The 26,803-nt window shown below is 38.5% G+C and overlaps 3 protein-coding genes across 6 annotated transcripts in view; 2 read left to right on the plus strand and 1 right to left on the minus strand.

Moving 5' to 3' along the window:
• Positions 1–24,667, minus strand: part of VMP1 (vacuole membrane protein 1) — a 128,730-nt gene extending 104,063 nt beyond the window's left edge. For 2 of the 3 annotated variants that reach the window (XM_040496960.1, XM_040496958.1), the window contains exons 1-2: positions 24,543–24,667; positions 103–204 (exon numbers count right to left, since the gene is read on the minus strand). In XM_040496960.1, the coding sequence (XP_040352894.1) occupies positions 103–178 (76 nt within the window). In that variant the 5' untranslated portion in view covers positions 179–204; positions 24,543–24,667. Of the gene's footprint in view, positions 1–102; positions 205–24,538 lie in introns of all 3 variants that reach the window. The other variant, XM_040496959.1, reaches the window with a different exon arrangement.
• PTRH2 (peptidyl-tRNA hydrolase 2) overlaps positions 1–26,803 on the plus strand; it is a 57,809-nt gene that overhangs the window by 26,559 nt on the left and 4,447 nt on the right. Inside the window, exon 2 of one of the 2 annotated variants that reach the window (XM_040496961.1) lies at positions 24,734–24,932. The exons of the other annotated variant lie outside the window; for it this stretch is intronic. The gene's annotated coding sequence lies outside the window, so the exon portion shown is untranslated. The remainder of the gene's footprint in view (positions 1–24,733; positions 24,933–26,803) is intronic. 2 annotated transcript variants of the gene reach the window in all.
• LOC121044696 (developmental pluripotency-associated protein 3-like) lies at positions 17,220–17,678 on the plus strand. The gene has a single exon (XM_040496963.1). The coding sequence runs from the start codon at positions 17,220–17,222 to the stop codon at positions 17,676–17,678; it is 459 nt and encodes a 152-aa protein (XP_040352897.1).

Below are 26,803 nucleotides of genomic sequence, written 5' to 3' on the forward strand. Positions count from 1 at the left end.
TATATTAACAAAAGACAGTAAATATTAGATATATTTCTATTTTACTCCACTGAAAAGGATATCATTTAAACCTGTAGATCTTCTCTCTCCAAATCACCATACCTGTGAAGTTTCCATTATATTGTTCCTTGTTCATTGCTACACGTCTCTGGTCACAATTTTTTCCATTCTCTGCCATTTCATAGATCAGTAACTCTTGAGGAGCTAGTAAAGCAAAATAAAATCCAATGACATGTTACATACTTCTGCTTTGCATTTATGACTGAATAAAACTGAGAAACAACATGGTAGTGATATTCTTCATGCTGTTTGAATAATGTGTTTACACTTTCATCTTCTCTTTTATAATCAAGATTTGAATAATTTGTATAGAAACTCTAATAGAAGTAGTAAAAATATAAAAGCCATGTAGTTGTAAACCTTTTCCAGATTAAAACTTGGAGGCAATTTGTCCACTGCAAAACATAAAATACTAACATCTTCAAATATTGATAAGCTAAAGTCTTTCTGACCCGTAATTTAGTATCATATACACTACCTACTCAAATTTACCAGTCTTTTAGTTCTTTTAGCATTACTAGAAAAAAATGAATATACTATCAAACATGTCAAAAATGTTGATACAGATCAAAGACCAATTTTATTTAGGAAAAAAATTCTACTGAAAAAATAATATGAGCCTAAAAAAAGAAAAATCCTAAATGTTTAAGATATGTTAAATGTACTCTTTATATCATGTTTCATATTACACATGTAGATATATATTTTTACTTTAAATCCCTGTATTACAACATATAAATTGTGCTGACATGATTATTCTACACAAAAACATCAGATTGCCTATAACTTATCATTCTTTCAGGTATTAGTATGGCAAATCTTTCTACTTAAGAAGCACAGTACGTCAATCAAGTCTGCAATACAGACTCCTTAATACCCTCTGCATGTGCCAGGAATCTTGCTAGACCTATATTCAGCTGATTAGAATGTGATATGGTCATATAGTTTGTGAGCTGTGACTATTTTACTCCTTAACTAAAATTCTTTTTTTTTCTTTTAAGATTTTAAGTAATCTCTATACCAAACATGGGGCTCGAACTCACAACCTTGAGATCAAGAGTCACATGCTCTACCCACTCCAGCCAGACGCCCCCTTGACAAAAATTCTAACTATAATTACTGCTCCCCAAATTTATGCTTCATAATGGAAAATAAATGAAATATTATGTATATATAAAAAGACTGGGAGCACCTGGGTGGCTGAGTCAGTTAAGACAGTGCAGAGCCTGCTTGGGATTCTCTCTCTCCTCTCTCTGCCCCTTCCCTGCTCTCTCTCTCTCTCTCTCTCTCTCAATAAACAGATAGATAGATAAGACAGACTGAGCAAAGAGCATACATTCATCACTTCAAAAGAAGGTGTCTTAGACACAACCATTTGTGGATATCTTTGTTTTCTTGCCATCATTTCTCAACAAGCAAATAAACATATTAAGAAATGAAGTATAGGATTCAATTAGCACAGATGGATAGCCTGGAGTAGATGATTATAAGATTTAAAGTTTGAAAATCTTGGGGCACCTGGGCGACTCAGTCAGTTAAGCGTCCAACTTCGGCTCAGGACATAATCTCGTGGTTTGTGAGTTTGAGCACTGCATCGGGCTCTGTGCTGACAGCTCAGAGCCTGGAGCCTGTTTCAGATTCTGTCTCCCTCTCTCCCTCAAAAATTAATAAACATTAAAAAATAAAAATAAAAATAAAAAAATAAAGTTTGAAGATCTGGATTTGCATCACAGATTTGCCACTAACTAGTGGTATGTTCTTAAGCAAGTCTCATTTTTTCTAGATATCGATTTTCTTGTTTAATGTGTTTTAGATTTTATTTCAAAGTCATCTCTACACCCAACATGGGCCTTGAACTCATAACATCAAGATCAAGAGTCACATGCTCTACCAACTGAGCCAGCCAGGCAACCCTAGATCTTGATTTTATGATCTACAAAATGAGAACAAAAATTCTCACTGTCACAGGATCACTAAGGATGAAAGAGTGTGTGTATGTGTATTTGGGCATGCACACCTGTGTAAAACCACATCAAAAGGATAGGAGGTACATGAACCAGTAAACTGACTATACTTTAGAAACTACAGGGGTGCCTGGGTGGTTCAGTCGGTTGAGTGTCCAACTTCAGCTCAGGTCATGATCTCACGGTCTGTGGGTTCGAGTCCCATGTCGGGCTCTGTGCTGATAGCTCAGAGCCTGGAGCCTGCTTCAGATTCTGTGTCTCCCTCTCTCTCTGCCCCTCTCCTGCTCATGCTCTGTCTCTCTCTCTCTCTTTCAAAAATAAATAAACATTAAAAAAAAAAAAAAAACTACATGCTTCACTGCTACCATTCAGTGATGTCAGTGTCTTTCATTAAGTGCCCATTTAAAAAATTCTGGGATCTGTACCAGGCTCTGGAGACATAAATATGAATAAAACAAGGTCTCTGTCCTCCAGAGGGTCCTTCTTCCTTTTTTTTTTTTAACTTAAAAAAAATTTTTTATATAGTTATTTTGCAGGGGAGTGGCAGAGAGAGAGGAGGAGAGAGAATCCCAAGCAGGCTCCACACTGCCAGCATGAGATCATGACCCAAGCTGAAACCATGTGGGATGCTCAACTGACTGAGCCATCCAGGCACTCTGAGGGTCCTTCCTTCTGGTAGGGAAGCCAGATGAGCACAGGACTTCACTTAAAATGAAACAGATATATAGTATCCAACTTAGTGGGAAGAAAACAGGTTTTAGAGTCTAACAGAACTGGATTGAAACTCAAACTTCACAAGTATCTACTCCATGAATTGGACAAATTTCTAAATCTCTCTAAACATCAGTTTCTTTAACCTGTAAAATAGAGGTAACATGACACATATCAAAGGTTTACTGTGAGAATTAAACAAGGTAATATGTATAAAATAAGAATATATTGTCGTACCTTTTATATGAACACAATATATACTAGCTACAATGATAAGGAGGAAGAAAGTACAGGACAAAATATGGGAGCCCAGACGACAGGTACATTCAGAAGAGTTCATAAAAGCTGGAAGTTTGATTCTGTGAACTTAAGTCATACTTATATGAAGGTGTTTTCAAAAGACAATATAAATATAGCCAAGCAATTAAAAGGACAAAGAAAAATGAATGAAGTTATTCTGTGGAATTCTCTAAGACCAGAGCATCATAATAGGTTCACAAAATGTAACTCTATTCCACAAATCATGCTTTCTGGGCTTTATTAATAAAATTAACTGAGGATGTTTGAAATGGACCATATAATAAAGGAGTTTTGGATTTTCTATCTTCTAATCATTTAACTAGAAGCCATACTTAAGTTCTATAAATACTTAAAACCACATACGTTCATATTCAGCCAAAATCTATAGGCAATTCATTTCATAGATGAACAGCCATTTACCTACATCACAATAAATAACATGTAATTAATTTGCGACAAAAAGATTAACAAGTCACAAAAGGGCATGTGCACTGTGAAGAAAAGATTCTAAAACTTGCCCTCCAGCCAAACAATGTGATAATTGAACTCATTTCCCCAGCTTTACTCTTTCCTGTAGTAATCATCTTTAAGAGATAAAAGTTTATCCAAAAAAATTTGAGTTCATTTGAGTACTTACTTATAATAATGGTATTATGCAATTATTTGAAGATGTTTTTAAAGGTACTGCAACAGGAATTTTCATTTGAGCAAATAATGTGTTCTTACACAATATACTACAAAAGAAAACAGCTTACTGACATTTCCTACTCAAAAAATTCTCTAGAAAACAAAATAGTCTGGAATTTTGTTTTATAAGAAATAACCAAGGGAACTAAGTTATTTTCTTTTCATCAGTATACTTCTTACAAACAAAATAAGTTCACAGTTGTTTTTTTTTTAATTTTTTTTCCACGTTTTTATTTATTTTTGGGACAGAGAGAGACAGAGCATGAACAGGGGAGGGGCAGAGAGAGAGGGAGACACAGAATCGGAAACAGGCTCCAGGCTCTGAGCCATCAGCCCAGAGCCCGACGCGGGGCTCGAACTCACGGACCGCGAGATCGTGACCTGGCTGAAGCCGGACGCTTAACCGACTGCGCCACCCAGGCGCCCCAAGTTCACAGTTTTAAAAACAACTTTTAGGGGCACAGTTTTAAAAACAACTTTTAGGGGCGCCTGGGTGGCGCAGTCGGTTAAGCGTCCGGCTTCAGCCAGGTCACGATCTCGCGGTCCGTGAGTTCGAGCCCCGCGTCGGGCTCTGGGCTGATGGCTCAGAGCCTGGAGCCTGTTTCCGATTCTGTGTCTCCCTCTCTCTCTGCCCCTCCCCTGTTCATGCTCTGTCTCTCTCTGTCCCAAAAATAAATAAAAACGTGGAAAAAAAATTAAAAAAAAAAATAAAAACAACTTTTAAAAACCATTTGCCATTCCCCAAAGAACTATAAAGGAAAACATGCAAAAAACTACCTGTGTTCTAAACAACTAAGCTTATAGAAGTATCAAAATTTTTGCATTTTAACCATTTTTGAAAATATTTTACACTACTGTCTTTTAAAATTCCCTTGAAATTTTTTTTGTCCCCATCTTCCTCAATCATAAGTCAGTGACAAACCTAGAGGTAGGATCCAGATACAAGGTGGTCTCAATAATACCAGGGAGTACACTGACCTTGGGGGTAAGACACCCCCAAGTCCCAAAACTAAATTCTTCTAAGAATTTTGAAAGAGACAAGCTCAATCTATGGAAGGAAATAAGATATTCTAAAAGCTGGTCCATAAATGTGACTTAAGAGTTGAAGGCTCAGCGTGCCTGGGTGACTCAGTCAATTAAGCATCTGACTCTTGATTTCGGTTCGGGTCATGATCTCACAGTTTGTGAGTTCAAGCCCTGTGTCAGGCTCTGCACTGACAGCGTGGAGCCTGCTTGGGATTCTCTCTCTCCCTTTCTGCTCCTCCCCCAACTCGCGCACACACGCATTCTCTCTCTCTCAAAAATAAACACGTATTTTTTAAAAAGTGCACACTTAACTGAGCCACCCAGGCATCCCAAGAATGAGACTGTTAAACTCTAAAGGTCTATGGCTAGGATGAGAAGACAGAAATAGGAAAGAAGCATAACTCAAACATCAAATAATAATTTTCATTGTAAAGATACAAGAAATGTATCTTCTTGTATCTTCTAGATACAAGAAATGCCTTAAAATGTTGTAACTAGCAGATTTTCAATCTGAAAATGCTGAAGCATTTAAAATAAAAGGTTGAGGGGTGCCTGGGTGGTTCAGTCAGTTAAGCATCCCACTTCAGCTCAGGTCATGATCTCACGACTCGTGGATTTGAGCCCTATGTTGGGCTCTGTGCTGACAGCTCAGAGCCTGAAGCCTGCTTCGGATTCTGTGTCTCCCTCTTTCTCTGCTCCTTCCCACCCTCTCAAAAATAAATAAAAATTTTAAAATAAAAAAATAAATCAAAGGTTGATATTAAAATATGTGGGGTCTTTTGTTTCTGTCAGAAGTGCTGAGAAAATGCTGCTAAAATCAGCTCACAAAGGTTCTTTGTAGGTTGTATATCTACCGCTAAGACTATAATACTCCATTCATTTTAAACATTAGCTGCACTTGTAATGCAAAAACAATGTGAAACTAAGTTACTCTGAGTTTCCTAAAGCAAAACAAAAAACACTTAAGGATGACATGAAAATAGCAACTCCCAGAGTAACATGAGTTAGTGTGTAGAATTTAACAAGATGAAAAGGAAAAGAAAATAAGAGTGATGAAGCCATTGACTCTAATTTTCTTGGCCACTGTATTCCAAAATAAAATGACCACACTTCCTTTTAAGAAAACCATTTATTCAAATGATTCTACTTTCTCACAAAAATATTAAGTCGGCTTTCTCAATAATGTACACCATTCTTCATACAAGGCATGCAAAGACAGCCAATTAAGTATTGTATTTCTTTTTTTTTTAATTTTTTTTTCAACGTTTTTTTATTTACTTTTGGGACAGAGAGAGACAGAGCATGAACAGGGGAGGGGCAGAGAGAGAGGGAGACACAGAATCGGAAACAGGCTCCAGGCTCTGAGCCATCAGCCCAGAGCCTGACGTGGGGCTCGAACTCACGGACCGCGAGATCGTGACCTGGCTGAAGTCGGACGCTTAACCGACTGCGCCACCCAGGCGCCCCAAGTATTGTATTTCAACTTGAATATATTTCAGTAATCTTTCTTGCTTTGAGAAGCATGTAGGTACTTAATTGGACTATTTAGTACATTCATTCACAGACTACTTCAAAATAGCTATAGATTTCTCTAAAACTGTGAAGATAAAGCAATTGCAATTTATTATTGGAAACTTAATAAATAATCTAAGTAAAGGGTAATAAATATATCTTGATCAGTGAGGCTTTGATACAGTTTTCCACTTGTGCAAGGGTAAAAAGCCAAGGCTAATCCAAACACCATGAACAATATCAGTGACTCCTGGATCATCTGACTATAAGAGCCAGAGATCATCACATGGCTGTGGCAGTGTAAAAGTGTGTTCTCTGAAAATTCATTATTTGAATAAGAATGTATGAAAAAACAAATCCTTGAATCTTTTGGAACTTTCTAAAGTTTTGAAGAATTAGACAAATTAAAAACTCAAAATATGCTAAGCAAAATAAGTCAATCAGAGAAGACAAATACCATATGATTTCATTCATACGTGGAATTTAAGAAACAGAACAGATGAACATATGAAAGGGGGGGTGGAGAAAAGAAGGAAACAAATCACAAGAGACTCTTAATGATAGAGAACAAACTATGGGGTTGACAGAGGGAGGTACGTGGGAGATGGGCTAGATGGGTGATGGTTACTAAGGGGGTCACTTATTTGGTTAGCCCTGGGTGTTGTGTGTAAGTGATGAGCCACTGAATTCTGTTCCCGAAATCAATACGGCACTGTATACTAACTAAAATTTAAATTTAAAAAAGGGGAAAAAAATAAAACAAACAAACAAACAAACATAAATAAAGCCCAAGTCAAGATACAATTTAAATGCATTCAAAACTTCAATATATCTCCCAATAATGGGTTAGCAGTTTATGAGAGTATATATTTATGGCCTAAAAGGTCCGTCAACCTAACTTAGTGAAGTGTAAAATACATTAAACTTGTCACAGTCTTCTAATCGTTGAAAAGGTCACTGCTCCAGGTCTATTTATCTTGAGAGCACAGGAGGGGCAGAGAGAGAGGGAGTGAGAGAGAATCCCAAGCAGGCTCCACACTGTCAACACAGAACCACAGATCTAATTTTTAATCAAATAAAATTTTAAATATTAAAAAAAAATTTTTTAATGTTTATTTCTGAGAGAGAGAAACACAGAGTGCAAGTGTGGGAGGGGCAGAGAGAGAGGGAGACAGAATCTGAAGCAGGCTCCAGGCTCTGAGCTGTCAGCACAGAGCCTGATATGGGGCTTGAACTCACAAATGGTGAGATCATGATCTGAGCCGAAGTCAGAGGCTTAACTGACTGAGCCACCCAGGCACCCCCAAGAATCCATATTTTATTTTATTTTTTATTTTTTATTTTTAATTTTTTTTTCCACGTTTTTATTTATTTTTGGGACAGAGAGAGACAGAGCATGAACAGGGGAGGGGCAGAGAGAGAGGGAGACACAGAATCGGAAACAGGCTCCAGGCTCCGAGCCATCAGCCCAGAGCCTGACGCGGGGCTCGAACTCACGGACCGCGAGATCGTGACCTGGCTGAAGTCGGACGCTTAACCGACTGCGCCACCCAGGCGCCCCAAGAATCCATATTTTAAAAAGATACAACCTGGAGTACATTTTACGGACCCCCTTCTTCAGAGTTTGATAGGTTTGGGGGGATTATTTATCTCTCACTTCCAATATGTAAAAAAATAATTTTATGTTTCTTTGTGTAAAAACATGATTTTATTTCAAGGCAGAAAATATATAACTTATAAAATTACAGCTTGAAAAATCCCATTTCTCATTTTCTCTCAATCTATTAAATATTCATTCAGTTTTTCTTAATCAGTGCAATTTTAGCAAAACATTTTCACCAAAAAGATGGGGGAGTAAGATCAAGAATTAAAACACTAGGGGCACCTGGACGGCTCAGTTGGTTAAGAGTTCAACTCTTGGTTTCAGCTCAAGTCATGATCTCGCAGTTTGTGGGTCAAGCCCTGCATCTGGCTCTGTGCTGACAGTGTGGAGCCTGCTTGGGATTCTTTCTCTGCTCCTGCCCTGCTTGTGTGTGCTCTCTCTCTCTCTCCCCCAAAGTAAATAAACTTAAAAAAAATTAAACCAGTAAAACGAGTAACATTCCAGAGCTGGGAGATTCAGCTAACTGTAAGACCTTGGGAATGTTACTCTAAATCTCTGATTCTCTTTCCTCAACCAATTATCAGGCACATAAATTACTGCCATAATTTTCTTTCTATTCTAATAGTCTAAGAATTCTACCCAACCCAAGGCCAGAGTTTGGATTTATGCAACAATACCTACTCTGTATAATGATTTATAGTTTACATATAGATTAGTTAATTTGATGCTAACAAACCTGTGTAGGGAACAGTTATTTTTATCCCTGTCTTCTACAAATGAGAAACTCTGGGCTCAAAGGCTCTAAATAGCAATTCAGCAGCATATAAATGGCAAAGTGAGAGTTCAACCTCACGTTTCCAACTCCAAATTCAACATTTCTTCTACTACACAGTCTTTGTGAGAGTGTTTCAATTCTTATCAAGAAATTCTGGAGTCATAGAAAAAAAAAAACTGATAATAAAGTAGTCCCAAAGGTTTAGCATGTTATGGTATTTACAAAACATTCCCCATTAGCAGAATTAAGAGAACACTCATCTCTGTTGATTCTCACAAATGAGAATCAACAAATATTTGATGACAAATAAAGGCCTGTCATCAAAATCAGAAGATTTCACCTTTGCTTCTTTTAGTAATTTCTTTGTGGGTTTTTTACTGTTTGTGTATTTCTGACAAAATTTTAAATTCAGATTGCTTAATAGACTCCTTACTTAAAATAGCGGGGTTTATAAACTAGCCTATATAAGTCCTTAATATGAAAATAAGTTAGGGGTGCCTGGGTGGCTCAGTCAGCTGAGCGTCTGACTTTGGCTCAGGTCATGATCTCACAGCTCGTGGATTCAAGCCCCACACTGGGCTGTGCTGACAGCTCAGAGCCTGGAGCCTGCTTTATTTTATTATTATTATTTTTTTTTTTTTAAAGGTGATTTTATTTATTTTTTTTCAACGTTTTTTTAATTTATTTTTGGGACAGAGAGAGACAGAGCATGAACGGGGGAGGGGCAGAGAGAGAGAGAGACACAGAATCGGAAACAGGCTCCAGGCTCCGAGCCATCAGCCCAGAGCCGGACGCGGGGCTCGAACTCACGGACTGCGAGATCGTGACCTGGCTGAAGTCGGACGCTTAACCGACTGCGCCACCCAGGCGCCCCTGGAGCCTGCTTTAGATTCTGTGTCTCCCTCTCTCTGCTCCTCTCCCTATTGTCTCTCTCTCTCTCTCTCAATAATAAACATTAAAAAAAATTCAACGAGAGAAAGTTACATCACAGAATACTTGCAAATGACAAAAGTACACATTTCAAATTATTTGAATCAAAATGAAGGATTTGATCCAGATAATTCCAAACTTTATGATCTATGAAACAGAATTTTTTTTTTTATTACCCATTGTTTGGAAAAATACTAGAACTTGTTTTATGTTATCCATGCATCAAAATAGTAGTAATGTCCCCACTACACCTATTAAGATGGGTAAATGGAAATAACTGTTGGTATTTTTTGGTCATTCAACATTAAAGAGACAGAATTTCCTACATCATTTTCTACATTGAATTGTCATTCTTTGCTCACTTTAAAGGCTATTTTGTGTTTCATTTTCTCTTAAATATTAAATAGCTTCCTGATAATAATCATCTAGGGACCTTCACTTCTATCTTAGGAAAATTTGAACCTACTGAGTAGGTAAATTATGGTGTCATTATATGTATCGATGAATTCTTAGTACCCACATGACTTCAAGATAGGGTTTCATAAAATAACAAAATAATATACGTGCAAAAATATAAATTAAACTTTTCAGTAACATTTACTATATGAAGTCAGGTACATGCACTAGGAATTTTGAGGGTTCCTTCTCTATAGAAACTGCACGCTAGATTGGACAAATTCTTTGAGACATCACTGGTTTCACAAAGGGAAGAGGCAGTCTCCAAGGTCCCTTCCATCCCTCCAAAAAATAAGTAAACTATACAACAGACCTACAGAGACTGAATGGTCTAAGAGCTAGGGTACTTGTGAAGCAGAGTGGGAACAGAAGAAAACCTGAGCAGTAGGAAAGAAACTGAGAAGAGCAACTGGCAAATGAGAGGGCTCAGGCTACCCTGAGAAGCTTCGTACAGCAACATCCCTGTAGAAAGACTGAACTTTGGAGATGAGAAGCTATACTTGTGACTTCCTCTTTGGGCAGAAACGCATGAAGAAAAATAGAATGTCACCCCAAAATATGCCACTTAGGCATATTGATTCCTTTGAATTAAAGGTACTTTTAAGAAATGGCAGGTACAAGAAGGACACTTTGACTTTCCTTTTTCTTCCTGACGGGCCCAAATAAAAACCCCACGAAAAGGCACCCCCCCCCCCCCCCCCATACCAGGAGGAAGGAAGACATTCTTAACACAGAGATGGGAAACTTGGGGCTGACAAATCTGTACAAACAAGCTGTATTAAATTAACCCTTATATTTCTAGTTATTTATTCACCATTTACTACTTCTAGAACAAACTTCTTTGTGTTGTCAATTCTTCACAAATTTATTGTTTCTTGATCTAAAAGGTATAAAAGTTTCCTGCTCTGGTCACTTCTTTGGGTCTTCATTCTCTTGTGAAGGTTCCCATTTACATGTTAAAAAATTAGTAAAGTTTGTATGATTTTCTCTACTGTCTTTTTTTTTTTAATATTTATTTATTTTTGAGAGAGAGAGAATGAACAGGGGAGGGGCAAACAGAGAGGGAGACAGAGAATTGGAAGCGGGCTCTGTGCTGACAGCAGAGGGCGCAATGTGGGGCTCAAACCCATGAACCGTGAGATCATGACCGACTGAGCCATCCAGGCGCCCCTACGAATTTATTTTATATCAGTTTAATCCCTAGGCCCAGCAAGAGACTCAAAGAGGATAGAGAATATTTCTTCTGCTACAACCCCAAGCACTACTGATGTAGTCCCAAATCAGAGGTGCCTTTCTAGCTTTAAGCAGAGGCAGAAGTAAACCCTCTTTGTAAATTAGGTTTGCTGGACTCCAACAGAGTAAGATCAATCAATAAACTCACAGAAGTACCAGAAAACAAGCCATTATCAATACAAACACCTCCAACTGCTCTACCAATCCACTACCCCTTCAGAACAAGAACAACAGATATTAGAGATTCAGGTGCAGAGTACATATATTATAGAATAGTTATGTATAAAGTGTTTACTGAACAAAGGATGCAATTACAAAAATGAGCACACAATACAAACTACCCCAACTAAATAGATTTGAAGGAAAGAAAAGCAAATGGAAATTCTAAAAGTAATAACTGCTGAAATTAAAAGCCAATGGATAAAATGCACGGGTCAAACACAGATTAATTGGATGAGCTATCCAGGGAATTTATTAAGAATGCAGCAAAGATGGAAAATATAAGCAAATAAGAGACACAGAAGACAGAATGAGAAGGTCTATCATTTGTTTAATTGCAAACCCAGAAGAATATAAAAAATAGGAGAAATGTAAATTCAAAAAATAAAGACCTAAAATTTCCAAAACTGAGCCCATCAATCTAGGAAGTACAATATATCCCAAGTAGAATAAAAATAAGTCTTAACCAGAAACACTGCAGTCAAATTGCAGAACACTAAAGTAAGTCTTGATCTTGAAAAAAGTCAAAAAGGACAAATTGCTAAGAAATGGAAGAACAGTTAGAATGGAAGCAGAACTCTCAACAGCAACAATAAAAGCCATAAAATAATGGAATAATATCAGAGTTTTGAGATAAAATAGCTAGTCTAGAATTGTGTGCCCAATAAAATAAAGACATTAATGGTAGGCAATAAATAAGGGTGTTTAACCAAGTATTGTATAAAATAATAATAGTGTCTGTGACAATAATTTTAAAAAGAAATTACATTTGGATAATGATATATAAATATGGAAGAGAAAGATGAGATCTAATGTGTTCTAAAGTTTGGGAGCTTCAAAATAGTGCTTGATAGAAAGAAGTCCGAATAGTCCAAATATGTCAATAATCAAAATAAACATAAACAGATTAAACTTATCATTTTAGGGGTGCCTGGGTGGCTCAGTTGGTTAAGTGGCTGACTCTTCATTTCAGCTCAGGTCATGATCTCATGGTTTATGAGTTCAAGCCCTGTGTGGGGCTCTGCACTGACAGTGTAGAGCCTGCTTGGTATTCTCTCTCCACCCCTCCCCTGTCTGTGTGTGCATGTGTGAACTCTCTCTCAAAAACACTTTTTTTTTTAAAGGGTTCTCAATCGTTTAAAAAACTATCAAATCGCTTTAAAAAGATTGCAAACTGTATTTTTAAAAAATCCATGCTCTTTTATAAGGACACAGAAAGGCTGAAAATAAGACGAAAGACAAAAGTAATTATTAGGGACACAGAACATAATAATAAAAGTTTCAATTCACCAGGAAAATATAATAATTCTAAATTTGAAAGCCCTAATACAATATAGCAGCAAAATTTATAACAGGAGCACATGAGTGGCTCAGTTGGTTAAGCACTGGACCAGCCCTGTATCAGGTTCCACGCTAACAGTAGAGTCTGCCTGAAATTCTCTCTCTCCCTTTCTTGCTCAGTAATAAATAAACTTAAAAAAATTTATAACATAAAAATACATGGAGAAATGGATAAATCCAACACTGTATTGGTAGATTTAAAAAGAACTGTTACTGACATTTCTTTTTTTTTTTTTTTTTAACGTTTATTTATTTTTTTGGGACAGAGAGAGACAGCGCATGAACGGGGGAGGGGCAGAGAGAGAGGGAGACACAGAATCAGAAACAGGCTCCAGGCTCTGAGCCATCAGCCCAGAGCCCGACGCGGGGCTCGAACTCACGGACCGCGAGATCGTGACCTGGCTGAAGTCGGACGCTTAACCGACTGCGCCACCCAGGCGCCCCTTGACATTTCAAGCAAAGAAAAATATTCAGTGAAGATAAAAGATTTGAACAATACAATTAAGAAATAAAATGTTGCGGGGCACCTGGGTGGCTCAGTCAGTTAAGCATCCAACTTTGGTTCAGGTCATGATTTCACAGTTCGTGAGGTCAGGTTCTGCAATGACAGCTCGGAGCCTGGAGTCTTTGCATTCTGTCTCCCTCTCTTGCTCTGCCCATCCCCAACTTGTGCACTCTCTCTCAAAAATAAACATTGAAAAAAAAGGCAGCAGTCAGTAGAATTATGGAGAAAGAAATGTTAAATACAATAATAAAGGGTAGGAATGGATATATATAAGATTCAGCATCTAATGTCAGAGAATATGAATTTTTAAAGCCACTTAACCTTGATTAAGTCAAGAGACCAGTCTCAACATACTCCAAAGAATGGGCATCAGAGACCACATTCTCTGATAATTCAGAAATTGTGTCAAACTTTAGTAACAAAAATATAAAATATATACACACTCAGAAGCTAATGCACAGTTTTAAATAACTCATGGGTCAAAATAAGAGAAAACTGAAAAATGCTCAGAACTACTGGAACTAAAAAATGAATTTGGTAAGGTCACAGGTGTAAAAAACCAACTCTCTATTATATACCTGAAATAAACAATTAGAAATTTAAATTTAAAAATTTTACAGAGCACCTGGGTGGCTCAGTTGGTTAAGCGTCTGACTTCGGCTTAGGTCATGATCTGTCAGTCTGTGAGTTTGAGCCCTGCATCAAATTCATCAAAGCCCTGCTTTGTGCTGACAGCTCAGAGCCTGGAGCCTGCTTCAGATTCTGTGTCTCCCTCTCTCTCTGTGCCCCTCCCCCCACTCACACTCTCTCTCAAAAATAAACACTAAAAAAACCTTTTTTTAAAAATTTCATTTACAATAGCATCTGAAACATAAAATATTTAAGAGGTAAGTTTATGTTGGGATGAGGTCTGGGTGTTGTATGTAAGCAATGAACCACAGGAATCTACCCCAAAAACCAAGAGCACATTTTACGTACTGTATGTTAGCCAATTTGACAATAAACTATATTTTTAAAAAAATAGAGGGAAAAAAAATAAAACCATTTTGGACACTTTAAAAAAAAAAAGAGGTAAGTTTATTTTTTTTTTTAAGTTTTTTTTTTTTTCAACGTTTATTTATTTTTGGGACAGAGAGAGACAGAGCATGAACGGGAGAGGGGCAGAGAGAGAGAGAGGGAGACTCAGAATCGGAAACAGACTCCAGGCTCTGAGCCATCAGCCCAGAGCCCGACGCGGGGCTCGAACTCACGGACCGCGAGATCGTGACCTGGCTGAAGTCGGACGCTTAACCGACTGCGCCACCCAGGCGCCCCAAAGAGGTAAGTTTAATAACATACATGCAAGACCTATTCTAAAACAGTAAGAAAAGAAATTACAGAGGGCCTAAATACACAGGGAAATATACCATGTTGATCATTTGAAAGACTCAATATTGTTATTATGACAATTTCCCTCAAACTGATGTATAGGTTTAATGCAATCTAAATCAAAACGCAAGCAGGTTTTTTAAAAACTCAAAAGTGACAAGTGGATTCAAATTTATATGGAAATGCAAAAAACTTAGAATAGCTAAAACAATTTGGATCAATACCAGAGTTGTAAGACTTGCACTAACTGATTTCAAGATTCATTATAAAGTTACAGTAATGACAGTGTGGTTTTGGCAAAAGGACAGACATAGATCAGTGAAACAGAATAGAGAATACAGAATTAGACCCACATATATTGGGTCAATTAATTTTCAACAAAGGTACAAGGCAATTCAATGGTGAAAGGAACATCTCTTCAACAAATGGTACTAAAATAACTGAATATTCTTATGAAAGAGTGAACATCAACCTTTATTTTTCAAATGCAATAACTGATTTGAAATGGATCATAGATCTAAATGTAAGAACTAATACTATAAACCTTCTAGGAAAAAACAAGGAGAAAATCTTTGCAATCTTGGAGTGGACAACTATTTCTTAGGCTTAAAAAACAAGAACCATAAAAGAAAATTGATAAACTGTACTTTATCAAGTTTAAAAACTTGTTAGGAAAACCAAAAAGGTAAGTAAGTAAGTAAGTAAATAAATAAATAAATAAAAGAAAACCAAAAAGGTAAACCACAGAATGAGAGAAAATAGTTGCAATATACATGTATCTGACAAAATTCTTGTGTTCAGACTCTCTCTCTGTACATATATACATACATACACACATGTTATAGTAACAAAAAATGAAGGTGTTTTGTATATGTATGGAAAAAGAGAAACAAACCAAGAAACAGAAGAGTTATATAAATAATTTAAATATGAAGAAAAAGATAACTCTATAAAACTAAAATAGGCAAAAGACATAAACAGGTATTTCATGGCCAATAATGAAGATATCTATTTGATCTCGCTGACAATCAAAAAATATGAATCAAGATCACAAGATACCATTTTTATCCAGTCTATTTTACTATGTAGTAATATAATTCCAAAATTTAGTGACTTCAAAAAAATCATTCAATATTTCTCATGATTCTGTGAGTTAGGCTAGACAATTCTGGTCTGGACTAGCTTGGCTCTTGAGCTAGGCAGGTCTCAGTTGGGATGCCTCATGTTAGGTCTCCTATGCCCCAGAAGGTTAGTCTGGCTTTTTTTTTTTTTTTTTTTTTTTTTTTCCACATGGTGGGCTCAGAGTTCTAAAGAGCCGTAGGAGAAGATAGCCCAATGTGCAAGTTTTTCAAGTCTCTGCTTGTATCACACTTGCTAATGTTCCTTTGGTCAAAGCAAGTCATGTGGCAAAGTACAGTGTCAAGGAGTACAGTAACAGTAAAATCACACTACAAAGGATGAGAAGAATTTGTGACCATTTTGCAAGTCAACACTAAATTTTATAATCCACCACACCATTCTCTGCATGGATTCTTTCAGCAAAAAATAAGCAGATGACAATACCAGAACTTGGAAAACACCTTGTAAAAAGGTGAATACTGGCATATCCTTGCTAGCAATTCTATGCCTAGACATATAGCCAAAAGAACCTCCTTCACGTGAAGAGCTGATAGGTACAATAATATTTTTAGCTACACTGGTCTTAATAGCAAAAGTCATAACAACTCAACTGTCCATTGTCAAAAGAACAAACAAATAAATTGGCATAAAATTATACAATGAAATTTACTCATTTAATAAATATTTACTGAGTACATACTATCAGCTAGGCATACTTTGAGGTACACTTGACAACAGTTACTAAGGTACTAATAAACTCAAATATCTGAATTTCTAAATTAGATTTTTGCAGATATAGAGATCCTAGAGATATCCTTATGATTATTTAATAAGAAATTAAAGAAAATTCTTCTGCTCCATAGAAGCAGTACTAATATCTCCTGTAAGTGGATCTTAAAAACTTATAAGAGGCAGGAGAACCTTGTATATTCTCTTGATTAAATGCTTTTTGCAATATGGAGACTTGAAGGTTTCTGGAAGGAATCAGACTCAACAATAAGGAAGTGGCTAGTCAGATCAACAATTTCAACTTTATTGGACTTTAGGGACGCCTGGGTGGCTCAGTTGGTTAAGTGTCCAATCTCAGTTCAGGTCATGATCTTGCAGTTTGAGTTTAAGCCCCGCACGAGGCTCTTGCACTGACAGCTCAGAGCCTGGGGCCTGCCCTGGATTCTAGGTCTCCTTCTCTGTCTGCCCCTCCTCCTCTAGTGCTCTGTCTCTTGCTCACTCTCAAAAATAAATAAACATTTGTTCTTTCTTTGCTACGGTTTGTTGGAGTTTTGGTTCTTCTCACTTTTTCTGGGCTGTATCGTTCTTTCCAGGCTACTTTGCAGCAAGGTGAGTCTTGAGAATCATTTTCCACTGGAATCCAAAGATCTAGAAGAAGATTAATCTGCAACTAGGCTTTCAATGCATTCGCCAACAAAGCTTTACCCATGTTGTAGCCCAGAACCTTCTCAGATGGCCAGTGAAGAGAATTCCCAGGAAAGCTCAGCTGCCTCTCAAACTATCTCTGAGGTATTAATAAAGAACCTTAGTAAATTGACTCTCGACCCTAGTATCAAATTCCCTTCCCCTCTACTGGAATATCCACCCCAACAGCAGGACAGCGAGAAGAAACCACAGGAGCTTGTGGACCAAATACTCAGCAACAGGAGGAGGGGTGGAATAAGGACTTTGTTAACTGCTCGGAAAGAAAGAACGGAAAGGCTGATGTGGTTTATTAAAAACCATCACTACTTCAACCAGCATTCCACGGATGAATCAAGAGTGGAAAGATTTAGATGTATATGTCACTATCGCCTGTATCATAGAAATCCTTCTGAGGATACCAGCATGGAGAATAATTATGACATGGAGTTGATGTAAACATAAACCTTATGATACTGTTTTTTTTCTTGCTAGTAATTTTAGGATCAGTATGCAGCAGCTTGGGAAAGCTGCTCTGTTAAGACAAACTGTGTAATATTTTGATAATCTATGATATAAACTCTGTTTTGTCTTTTCTACCTTGATAACAGTAATTTGTGAGGAATCCTGTAGCTTGCATTTGAACAACTTCAATATACTTTAGTTCCACTTTTTGATATGACCCATGGAAGCACTAGTAGGTTTTGAGTGTTGCCTGTGTGTTTGAGAAGCCTGAAGTCATGAAGATAGGTTAACCTAACACGGGGCTCCTGCGTGGCTCAGTTGGGTTAAGCATCCAATAGAGCTCTGTAGAATAGGGCTCTGTGCTGGCAGCTGGGAGCCTGGAGCCTGCTTCAGATTTTGTGTGTGTGTGTGTGTGTGTGTGTGTGTGTGTGTGTGTGTGTGTCTGCCCTTCCCCCACTCACACTCTCTAAAAAATAAAAACATTAAAAAAAAAAAAAAAGAAAACCTAACATCAAATTGGAAGCCAAGTAACTTGTGCAGGAGGAATATATAGAGAATACTGGGTGGTTTGGCTAGAGCATAATTATAATTTATTACTTTTGTGTATTTGTTTTTTCTTCAAACACTCCTTGGCCTCCTTTGCCAGCTCTCTTTTACCTGACCTGGGCCCTCTCCTCTTCCCTGTCACCCCAAGTGATTTATTTGGTCCTGTAGTTTAAAATACTAGCCTGAATTTGTTTTAATTTTTTTAATGTTTATTTTTGAGAGAGAGAGTCAGAGTGTGAGTGGAGTGCAGGCAGAGAGAGAGGGTGACATAGATCTGAAGCAGTCTCCAGGCTCTAAGCTGTCAGCACAGACCCTGATGCGGGGCTCGAACTCAGGAAGCGCGAGATCATGACCTGAGCTGAAGTCGGACACTTAACCAATGTAGCCACCCAGGCGCCCCTAAAATACTAACCTGAATTTGCATTTCTGGTCCTGCTCTCTAGATCTGTGTCCCTAATACCACATTTGGATGATTGCTAAGCATCTCAAATTTAACATGTCCTTCCCATCGCCCTTCTTGTCATAAACCTGGTCCTTCCCAAACCTTCCCTCTCCCAGTACTTGGCACAACCCTCCACCTAGTTACTAAATCCAGAAGCACAGTCATCCTTGACTCTTCTCATTTCCTTACTCTTCACATCTAATCCAGGACCCAGTCCTATTCCAAATATATTTAGTATCCACCCACGGCTCTCCACTTGTTTGCCACCACTGTGGTCCAGGCCATTTTCATCTCTCATTTAGACTACTGCCATGGACTCCTAACTTCTCTTTCCATTTTTATTCTTGTCCCCTTCAATTCATCCTTCACATGTGAACGAGAGTGGAGTCCTTATAAATCATACTACTCCCCTCCTTGAAATTGTAGGACTTCCTATTACGCTCAAAATCAAATCCAAATTCATTTCCATGGCCTACAAAGCTCTATATAATCTGGACCATGAGTATGTTCCCTACCTCATTTCATGTTGCTCTATTCCATGTATACTGTGCTAGAATCTCAAATGGGCACACATCCACATTAACTCTCATACCTTTGTTTCCTTCATAATATTTACTACACTGTTTATTCTTTCATTTCTGTGTTTACTCCTTTCTCTATCAGGGTCCCAACTAAAATACATTTGTCCTTGCTTCCCACTGTTTTCTCCAAAACCTGGTAAAGGAACTAACACAAGATTTTTAGATTTTTGTTCCCTGATTGGATGAATGAACAGATACAGCAATAGATGTCATTGCAGAATAATCTTCCCATGCAAAGAAAGTAAGTGGTAGAAGATAACAATGCACATTAAATTCCCAAATAGCAATTCTCAAATTCTGTTATGGTTTGCACAGATAATGTAAACTAATAACAATAACACACAAAAAAACTGAGAGAATAGCCTATAAGAATACCTCATTTGGTTAAGAATCTCACACATGTAAAATATTCACAAAATGAAATATATATATATATTTATTTACTGAACCTTCATTAATACTGAGCAAACAATGACAAGTAAGCAGCAACAAAGACATGTGTTCAAAGAAGGTTGGGAAAGAGTTTTCTCTTAGCAACTTGCTCAGTAGGCTACCTGATGATAACAATAACAATCATGATTAACTATATGCCATTCCAAACACTTTACTTAAATCTATTCATTTAACCTTAACAGGTACCGACTTCATAGCCTAGGAGGAAGAGGTTAAGTAACTAGCCCAAGGGTTGCATAGTAGTAAAAGCTGGAATTTGAAAGAATGCAATCTAGCTTCATTGCCCTGGCTCTTAACACTATCTACCTAGTACTTCTAAAAGAAAATTATAAAGACCAAGGTTATTATTTTAATTTTTAAAAATGTTTTGTTTATTTTCGAGAGAGAGAGAGTGAGAGAGACACAGTGCAAGCCGGGGAGGGGCAGAGGGAGAGGGAGACACAGAATCTGAAGCAGGCTCCAGGCTCTGAGCTGCCAGCACAGAGCCCGATGCAGGGATCAAACCGCGAATCATGAGATCATGACCTGAGCCAAAGTCCGGCACTTACCCAACTGAGCCACCCAGGCGCCCCAAGACCAAGGTTATTATTAAAGAACTTCAAGAACAAGAGAAAACATCATAATGAAATACTGAAAAGATAATGTATCTCTGAATACCAACAAACTCTTTAGCAATTTCAGTTAGACTAGCTGGGACAGGATTACTCAATGGGTCACCCTTGCTTAATTTAAAAATGCCTTAAGCTTTAAATGCCTTAGTCTTTTATCTGACACAGAAAAGTGTCTCCTGTTCAAATTTCCAAAACCTTCAAGGAGGATAATATTTTTAAATGAGCTTTACCGAAGGGTTTACATAATATATAATATCAGTTCGGCAAACCCTAAACACAGTTGCTTTCCTAGAGTTTCTTGAAGCAATAAACTCTAATAGTTTACCCCTCAAAATACTTGCAAGTCTGTGAAAGCAGATTATTAACTAATACAACAACAAACTCATTATCACTTAATTCATTAAGCTTGTTTCTGAGGTTTAGTAAAGATTCTCTAATCTGGAGTTTATGTCTGTACCAAAGAGAGAGAGAAACGCCAACAAAAAGCACTGGGCAAAAAAACAGTGATTATTAAGTATTTGGCCGTATAATCTCCAAAAATGGCGAGAGACTAAACAGGTTTTATGAAATCAGTGGAAACGAAACAGTTCTCAATAAGAAAAAAAATGAACTATTCTACACTGGCTATTTACCCAGAATAAAATAGAGAAATGGCTCAATAAATTAACAGATAATTAATATAACAGAATATTAAAATCACAAATAGTTTGGGGAGATTTTTTAACAGGAACAAAGAAATTAAAACAGCTTCTTCCTTATTACCAACAACATTTACTCAGTAGAGAAACATGTTACAAAGATACTCTGTCTTTTCCACTTGTCAGAAAGAAGACACCTTGATATCTGATAGTAATGCAGCATGAACTCAGAAAAACTGTTCTGAAGAACAGAACTAATTTTCTTTCTTTCTTTATTCCATTCACTGCAAATCTTGGCAAGCACAGTGTTTTTGTTTTCCTAGAATTTATAAGAATAAATCAGCTAAGGGGTGCTTTGGTGGCTCAGTTGGTTTAAGCACCCAACTTGGGCTCAGGTCATGATCGTGTGGTTCATAAGTTTGAGCCCCACATAGGGCTCTGCGCTGACAGCTCAGAGCCTGGAACCTACCTCGGATGCTGTGTGTCTCTCTCTGCCCCTCCCCTGCTTGCGCTCTGTCTCTCTCTCTCAAAAATGAATAAAAACGTTAAAAAAATTAAAACAAGAATAAATCAGCTAAAAAGGGAAAAATGTATACACACATATAGATCCCTTTAATACATAGAAGAAACTATTTTCATGCAAACTGGAAAATAATACCAAACCATAAAAAGATGCCTGGAAACAACCTTAGAAGAACAGAGAAAAGACTTGTAATTTCATTTCCAGTTCAGGGTGTGGCACTACCTAAACCATATGACCTCAGGCAAGCCAATTACTGATTGTTTGTGGGGCTCAATTTTCTCCTCTGTTAAATGGGAAGAATATAACTATATGTTCATAGAGATTGCTTCTAATTCTACATATTGCTTTCAGTAGGCTTTGGTGAAATGATAACGTTTTTTACTTAATAGAAGTAAGTAATGTTATTTCTAACCTTTAGTTAACTATATGTAAGCACCAAAAACTTCAACTTCCTCTGCATTTGGAAATTCTTTTTCTTTTTTTTTTTTTTTGAGGAGAGAATCTCTCTCTCTCTTTTTTTCTTAAACATTTTATTTTATTTTTTGGGGGAGACACAGAGCTAACAGGGGAGGGGCAGGGAGAGAAGGAGACACAGAATCTGAAGCAGGCTCCAGGCTCTGCAAACCCTGAGCTCTGAGCTGTCAGCATACAGCCTGATGAGGGGCTGGAACCCAAGAACCGTGAGATCATGACCTGAACCAAAGTCAGACACTCAACCAACTGAGCCACCCAGGCACCCTGAAAGAGAGAATCTTTTTTTTTTCTTTAATTTTTTTTAACGTTTATTCATTCATTATTGAGAGATAGAGAGAGACTGAGCATGAGCAGGGGAAGGGCAGAGGGAGGGGAGATGCAGAATCCAAAGCAGGCTCCAGGCTCCGAGCTGTCAGCACAGAACCCAATGAGGGGCTCGAACTCACAAACCGTGAGATCATGACCTGGGCCGAAGTCGGATGTCCAACCAACTGAGCCACCCAGGCGCCCCAGAAAGAGAGAGAATCTTAGGCAGGCTCCAAATCCATCACAGAGCCCAATGGTGAGATCATGACCCAAGCCAAAAGCAAGAGTCAAATGCTCAACCAACTGAGCTATCTAGGTGCCCTGCACTTGGAAAAAAATTTTTTATGTCTATTTATTTATTTTGAGAGAGACCACCCATGGGAGGGAGTGGCAGAGAGACAGAGACAGAGAGAGAGAGAGAGATGAGAGAGAGAGAAAATCCCAAGCAGGCTCCACACCAGCAGCACTGAGCCTGACCTAGGGCTCGAACTCAAACTGTGAGATCATGACCTGAGCTGAAATTAAGTCAGACATTTAACCGACTGAGCCACCCAGGCAAACCCTTGCACTTGGAAATTCTTAAGTGACAATACATGATGACCAAGAGAGATCAGATTTAAACTACCAAATGCAAAACTATACTCATTTTCTAGTCACCTACTTATTAACCACGATGACTAATGCAATGGGTTACAGTATGAAACTATTCGTAGGTAGCTTTTATTGGGTCCAAAACTAGGGCAAAGATCATCTCAGAAGTGTGTGATAATATTTTCAGATAAGTAACACTTAATATAAAACATCAAACTGTGAAATGATACAAAGCAACAGTATTCTGCAGTGATATATTTCCAGCTTTCAGAGTAAACGGACACGATCACCATATTTTAATTTACATAGCGATTTCCCATTTACTATCTCACTTAACCATTGTGAAAATCCTATGAAATAAAGTGAGCAGTACTTTTATCAACACAATCCAGACCAGCTCAGAAAGTTAGGTAACCTACCAACCTTTATTCTGGAATGTGAGTCACAGAAATTGAACTGTACTAATCAAGTAAGATATATCTCTCAAAGGGAAGAAAAAAGCTTTAGTGTTTTAAAATAATATAGGCAAAGAAGTAAAATATAAAAGATTTCTACTACAGAATCATTTCATACCCACACAAATTGGCCGTATTTGTCTAGGTACTACCATCCCTCTTCCAAAGATCAATAAAAACATAATCTAGAACGCATAAAATGTTCCCGGTAAATAATTTCTTACCATTATCATTTATGTTAAGAATACACAACAAAAATCACAGCTCATGATAATACAATTAATAGGCAGTAGCGGTCAGAACATTAAATTCTCTATCATTACATCATAGAAATCCTTGTACAAACTTCTCCAGAAGATCAGTCAGTGCAGTCTCTACAAAATTTCTGACAACAGCCCCAAAGGAGAATTGAAAGACACTGAAGTTAAGAAAAGGAGGTGTCTTGCCGTGATAGGTAAACTGTGTCAGAGCCTATATGAGATTTTTGCATGATCTGCATAAAAACAAAGATAATACTTTAAACCTACTGGAGGTCATTAAGTAATCTTAGTGTGACACAGGGCCACATAAGGCTTCTTGGAATTTTAGAGATTAAGCCGATCCCCAGGTTTTACTGCAAGTACCTCCGCTGTAATAGAACAGGGGCCAGGAGAGTGTCAGAAATTTGTAAGAGGTAGAAAATCCTGCCCCTCATAAAGTAGTAAGATATACGTGAAGGGTTTTTGCAAAAGATCAACGGAGCTAAGGCCCCATTCCCTTGGCCACCAACGCTTTAGATGGCACTTACACGCCTGAATTTTGTTTAGAAGCGAATGCATTTAGTATCATGTATTAGTGGCTGGGGAGGGCAAGAACCAAACTGAAAGGTCCTGAGAAACAGCTTGGTCATCAGCAGGGAGAATCTTCTCCACTTACTCTGAGGTTCTAGATACCGGGGAAGGAAGAAGAGATGGGTACTCTACAGAAGCTTAGAAGAGCTTCCAAGTCCGCGACGATGAGAGCGAATGATAGGAAATCCAGTGTATGGGTTCACTGTACCGGGGTGAACCGTGAGATGTCCCAGATAACCTGGCTACCGCCAGACCGAGACAGAGTCAGCAGCGCCCTAAAACAGTGCTTGAAGTCGAAATCACGGTGCCCCACATCTATATGATCTAAATGGGAGAGCTCCGGAAGAAGCCAAGCCCTGATGACAGTCTCAGGCTTTCGTCCCCAATTTCACGCGCTCGTTTACCTACCCGCTCTGACCCCGGCTTCTCCGGATCTCAGTATCCTGGAAGCGGCTCCTGACCGACTCTCACACCCGCCGCTGGGGTCCGGCCAACCGGAACTCGCCCTCGTCACTTCCGGTCCGTTTCCCACCCCCCATCCCTCCGGGGACCGCCTCCAAGAGACAAAAGTTCCTTTTTCTTTTCTGCAACCTCCGAAGATCTTCGCGGGATTTCAGTTCGGGTCTAGGTTCGGGACCTGTGGGCGGGACGAGAGGAAGAATGACTGTTGTCTTCGCGGTTCTTGATCCGGAACTTATCAAGGAGTCCCGGAAGAGGTAATTCGTGGGCTAGAAGCGTGTTCACTACGCGAGGGGGAAAACGGAGCGGCGCGAGTGAGGCGTTGGTGAGGTTCTCTAGGTAAGTCGGCCCTTCATTGGGAGGTAATTTTGCATTCTCTCTCCAATTGGAATGTTTCTTTCCACCTCATTACATACCTCCTCCCCCGAGCCTTTCACCTCCGTAAACTGTCTTCCGCCCAACTGAACACTGGAGCCACTACTGCTGTTCAGCCAGTAGTCCTTTGGATGAAGGGAGCAAAATCCTAAGAAGGAGAAGAACCCAGAATTTCTTGTTCCCAGGCAGAGCCTTCATTCAGGCAGCATAGATACGCTTGCTCCGAATGTGAGAAAATACCGCGCAGGCCTGTTGAGTATTTATTGAATACCCACAGCGTATGAAATGGAGTCCTACGAGGAAAGGAAAGGTTTCCACGAATATGACCGAAAAATGTGTCTCTCTGTGTAACACAGATATAATGTTCAGAGAAGTGTTTAATCCTGTTAGCCCAGGCACTAGACTCTGAAAATGTGATGTGCAGTCGTTATGTGTAATTGCTACAGCAGTTCTGTAGAGTAAATAATTAAGACTGATTGGGGGATGATAAACACTTGAGATTGGTGTCGTTTGAACCACGCCTTCATGGCTGAAGAGGTTGTGTGTGTTTGTGTTTGTGTATGTAGGTGAAGAAAATAGAAAATAATTCCTGGGAGAGATGGCTCTTTGAAGGGACCTAGTAATGTGGTGTCGCTGGATAGTACAGTATGAAGCAGAAGAGTAGATTAGGAGAAAGTAGGTAGCAACCAAACTGTGTAGTGCTTTGGATTTGTGCTAAGGGATTTGTTTTATATTTTAGGTGTTTATCTGGTAATATTTTTTTAAGTTTATTTATTTATTTTGAGAGAAAGAGCAAGCAGGAGAGGGGCACAGAGAGAGAGAGAGAGAGAATCCCAAGCAGGTTCTGAACTGTCAGTGCAGAGCCCACTGCAGGGCTGGAGATCATGAATGGTGAGATCATGACCTGAGCCAAAATCAGAAGTAGGTTGCTAAACCGACTGAGCCACCCAGGCACCTCCATCTGGTGGTTTTTGAGCAGAAAAATTACAGGATCAGATTTGTGTTTTACAAGTATAATTTTAGGGGTGCCTGGATGGCTCAGTCTCTTAAGCTTCAGACTCTTGATTACAGCTTAGGTCATGAGCTCACAGTTTGTGAGTTTGAGGTCTGCATGTGGCTCTCCCAGGAGCTTGCTTGGGTTTCTCTTTCTCCCTCTCTCCCCCCCACCCCCCAAATAAATAAACTTTAAAAAAAAAGTATAATTTTAATGGCAGATGGACTAGGATGAACTAGGATATGCATGAAGCAAATGAGGAAAGATCAGAGATAGAGAAGTAATTTGAAGGCTTTTGGCCAAGACATCGATAGGGCACTGGTAGCAAGGATAAGGAGATAGGTTGAACACAGATAAATTCAACAAGGTTTGGTGACTGGATGTGGTAGGCCAGTGGAGAAAAAGTCCAGGGTTACTAAGAAGTCAAGAATACAGAAAAAGGTGGGCCACATGGATGGCTCAGTGGTTGAGCTTCAAACTCTTGATTTCAGCTCAGGTCATGATCTCTTTGTGGGAGCAAGCCCTGTATAGGGCTCTGCACTGACAAGTGGGGAGCATGCTTGGGATTCTCTCTCTCTCTCTCTCTCTCAATAAATAAATAATAATGAAAAAAAAAAAGAATACAGAAAAAGGAAATTTTAGAGGGAAAGGAAAATACTGAGTTCAGTGTAGGATACAGATTAGAATACTCTATAGTATTCTAGTAGAAGCTGGAAATTCCAGTTTGGAGCCCAGGAGAGGTGTCTGGAGTCCTCAGCATATGACAATTTGGGAATAAATGGGATTTGCTCTCTCCTGTATTAGATGTCAGCTCCATGAAGAGTAGGACTTTGTTTAGTTC

This window comes from Herpailurus yagouaroundi, unplaced genomic scaffold (genome assembly GCF_014898765.1).
Source record: "Herpailurus yagouaroundi ecotype Mexico unplaced genomic scaffold, PumYag 189, whole genome shotgun sequence".
Lineage (NCBI taxonomy): Eukaryota > Metazoa > Chordata > Mammalia > Carnivora > Felidae > Herpailurus > Herpailurus yagouaroundi.

What these genes read in the sequence shown, in the direction of transcription:
- LOC121044696 (XM_040496963.1), top strand. Translation starts at nt 17,220, where the DNA reads ATGCATTCGCCAACAAAGCTTTACCCATGTTGTAGCCCAGAACCTTCT.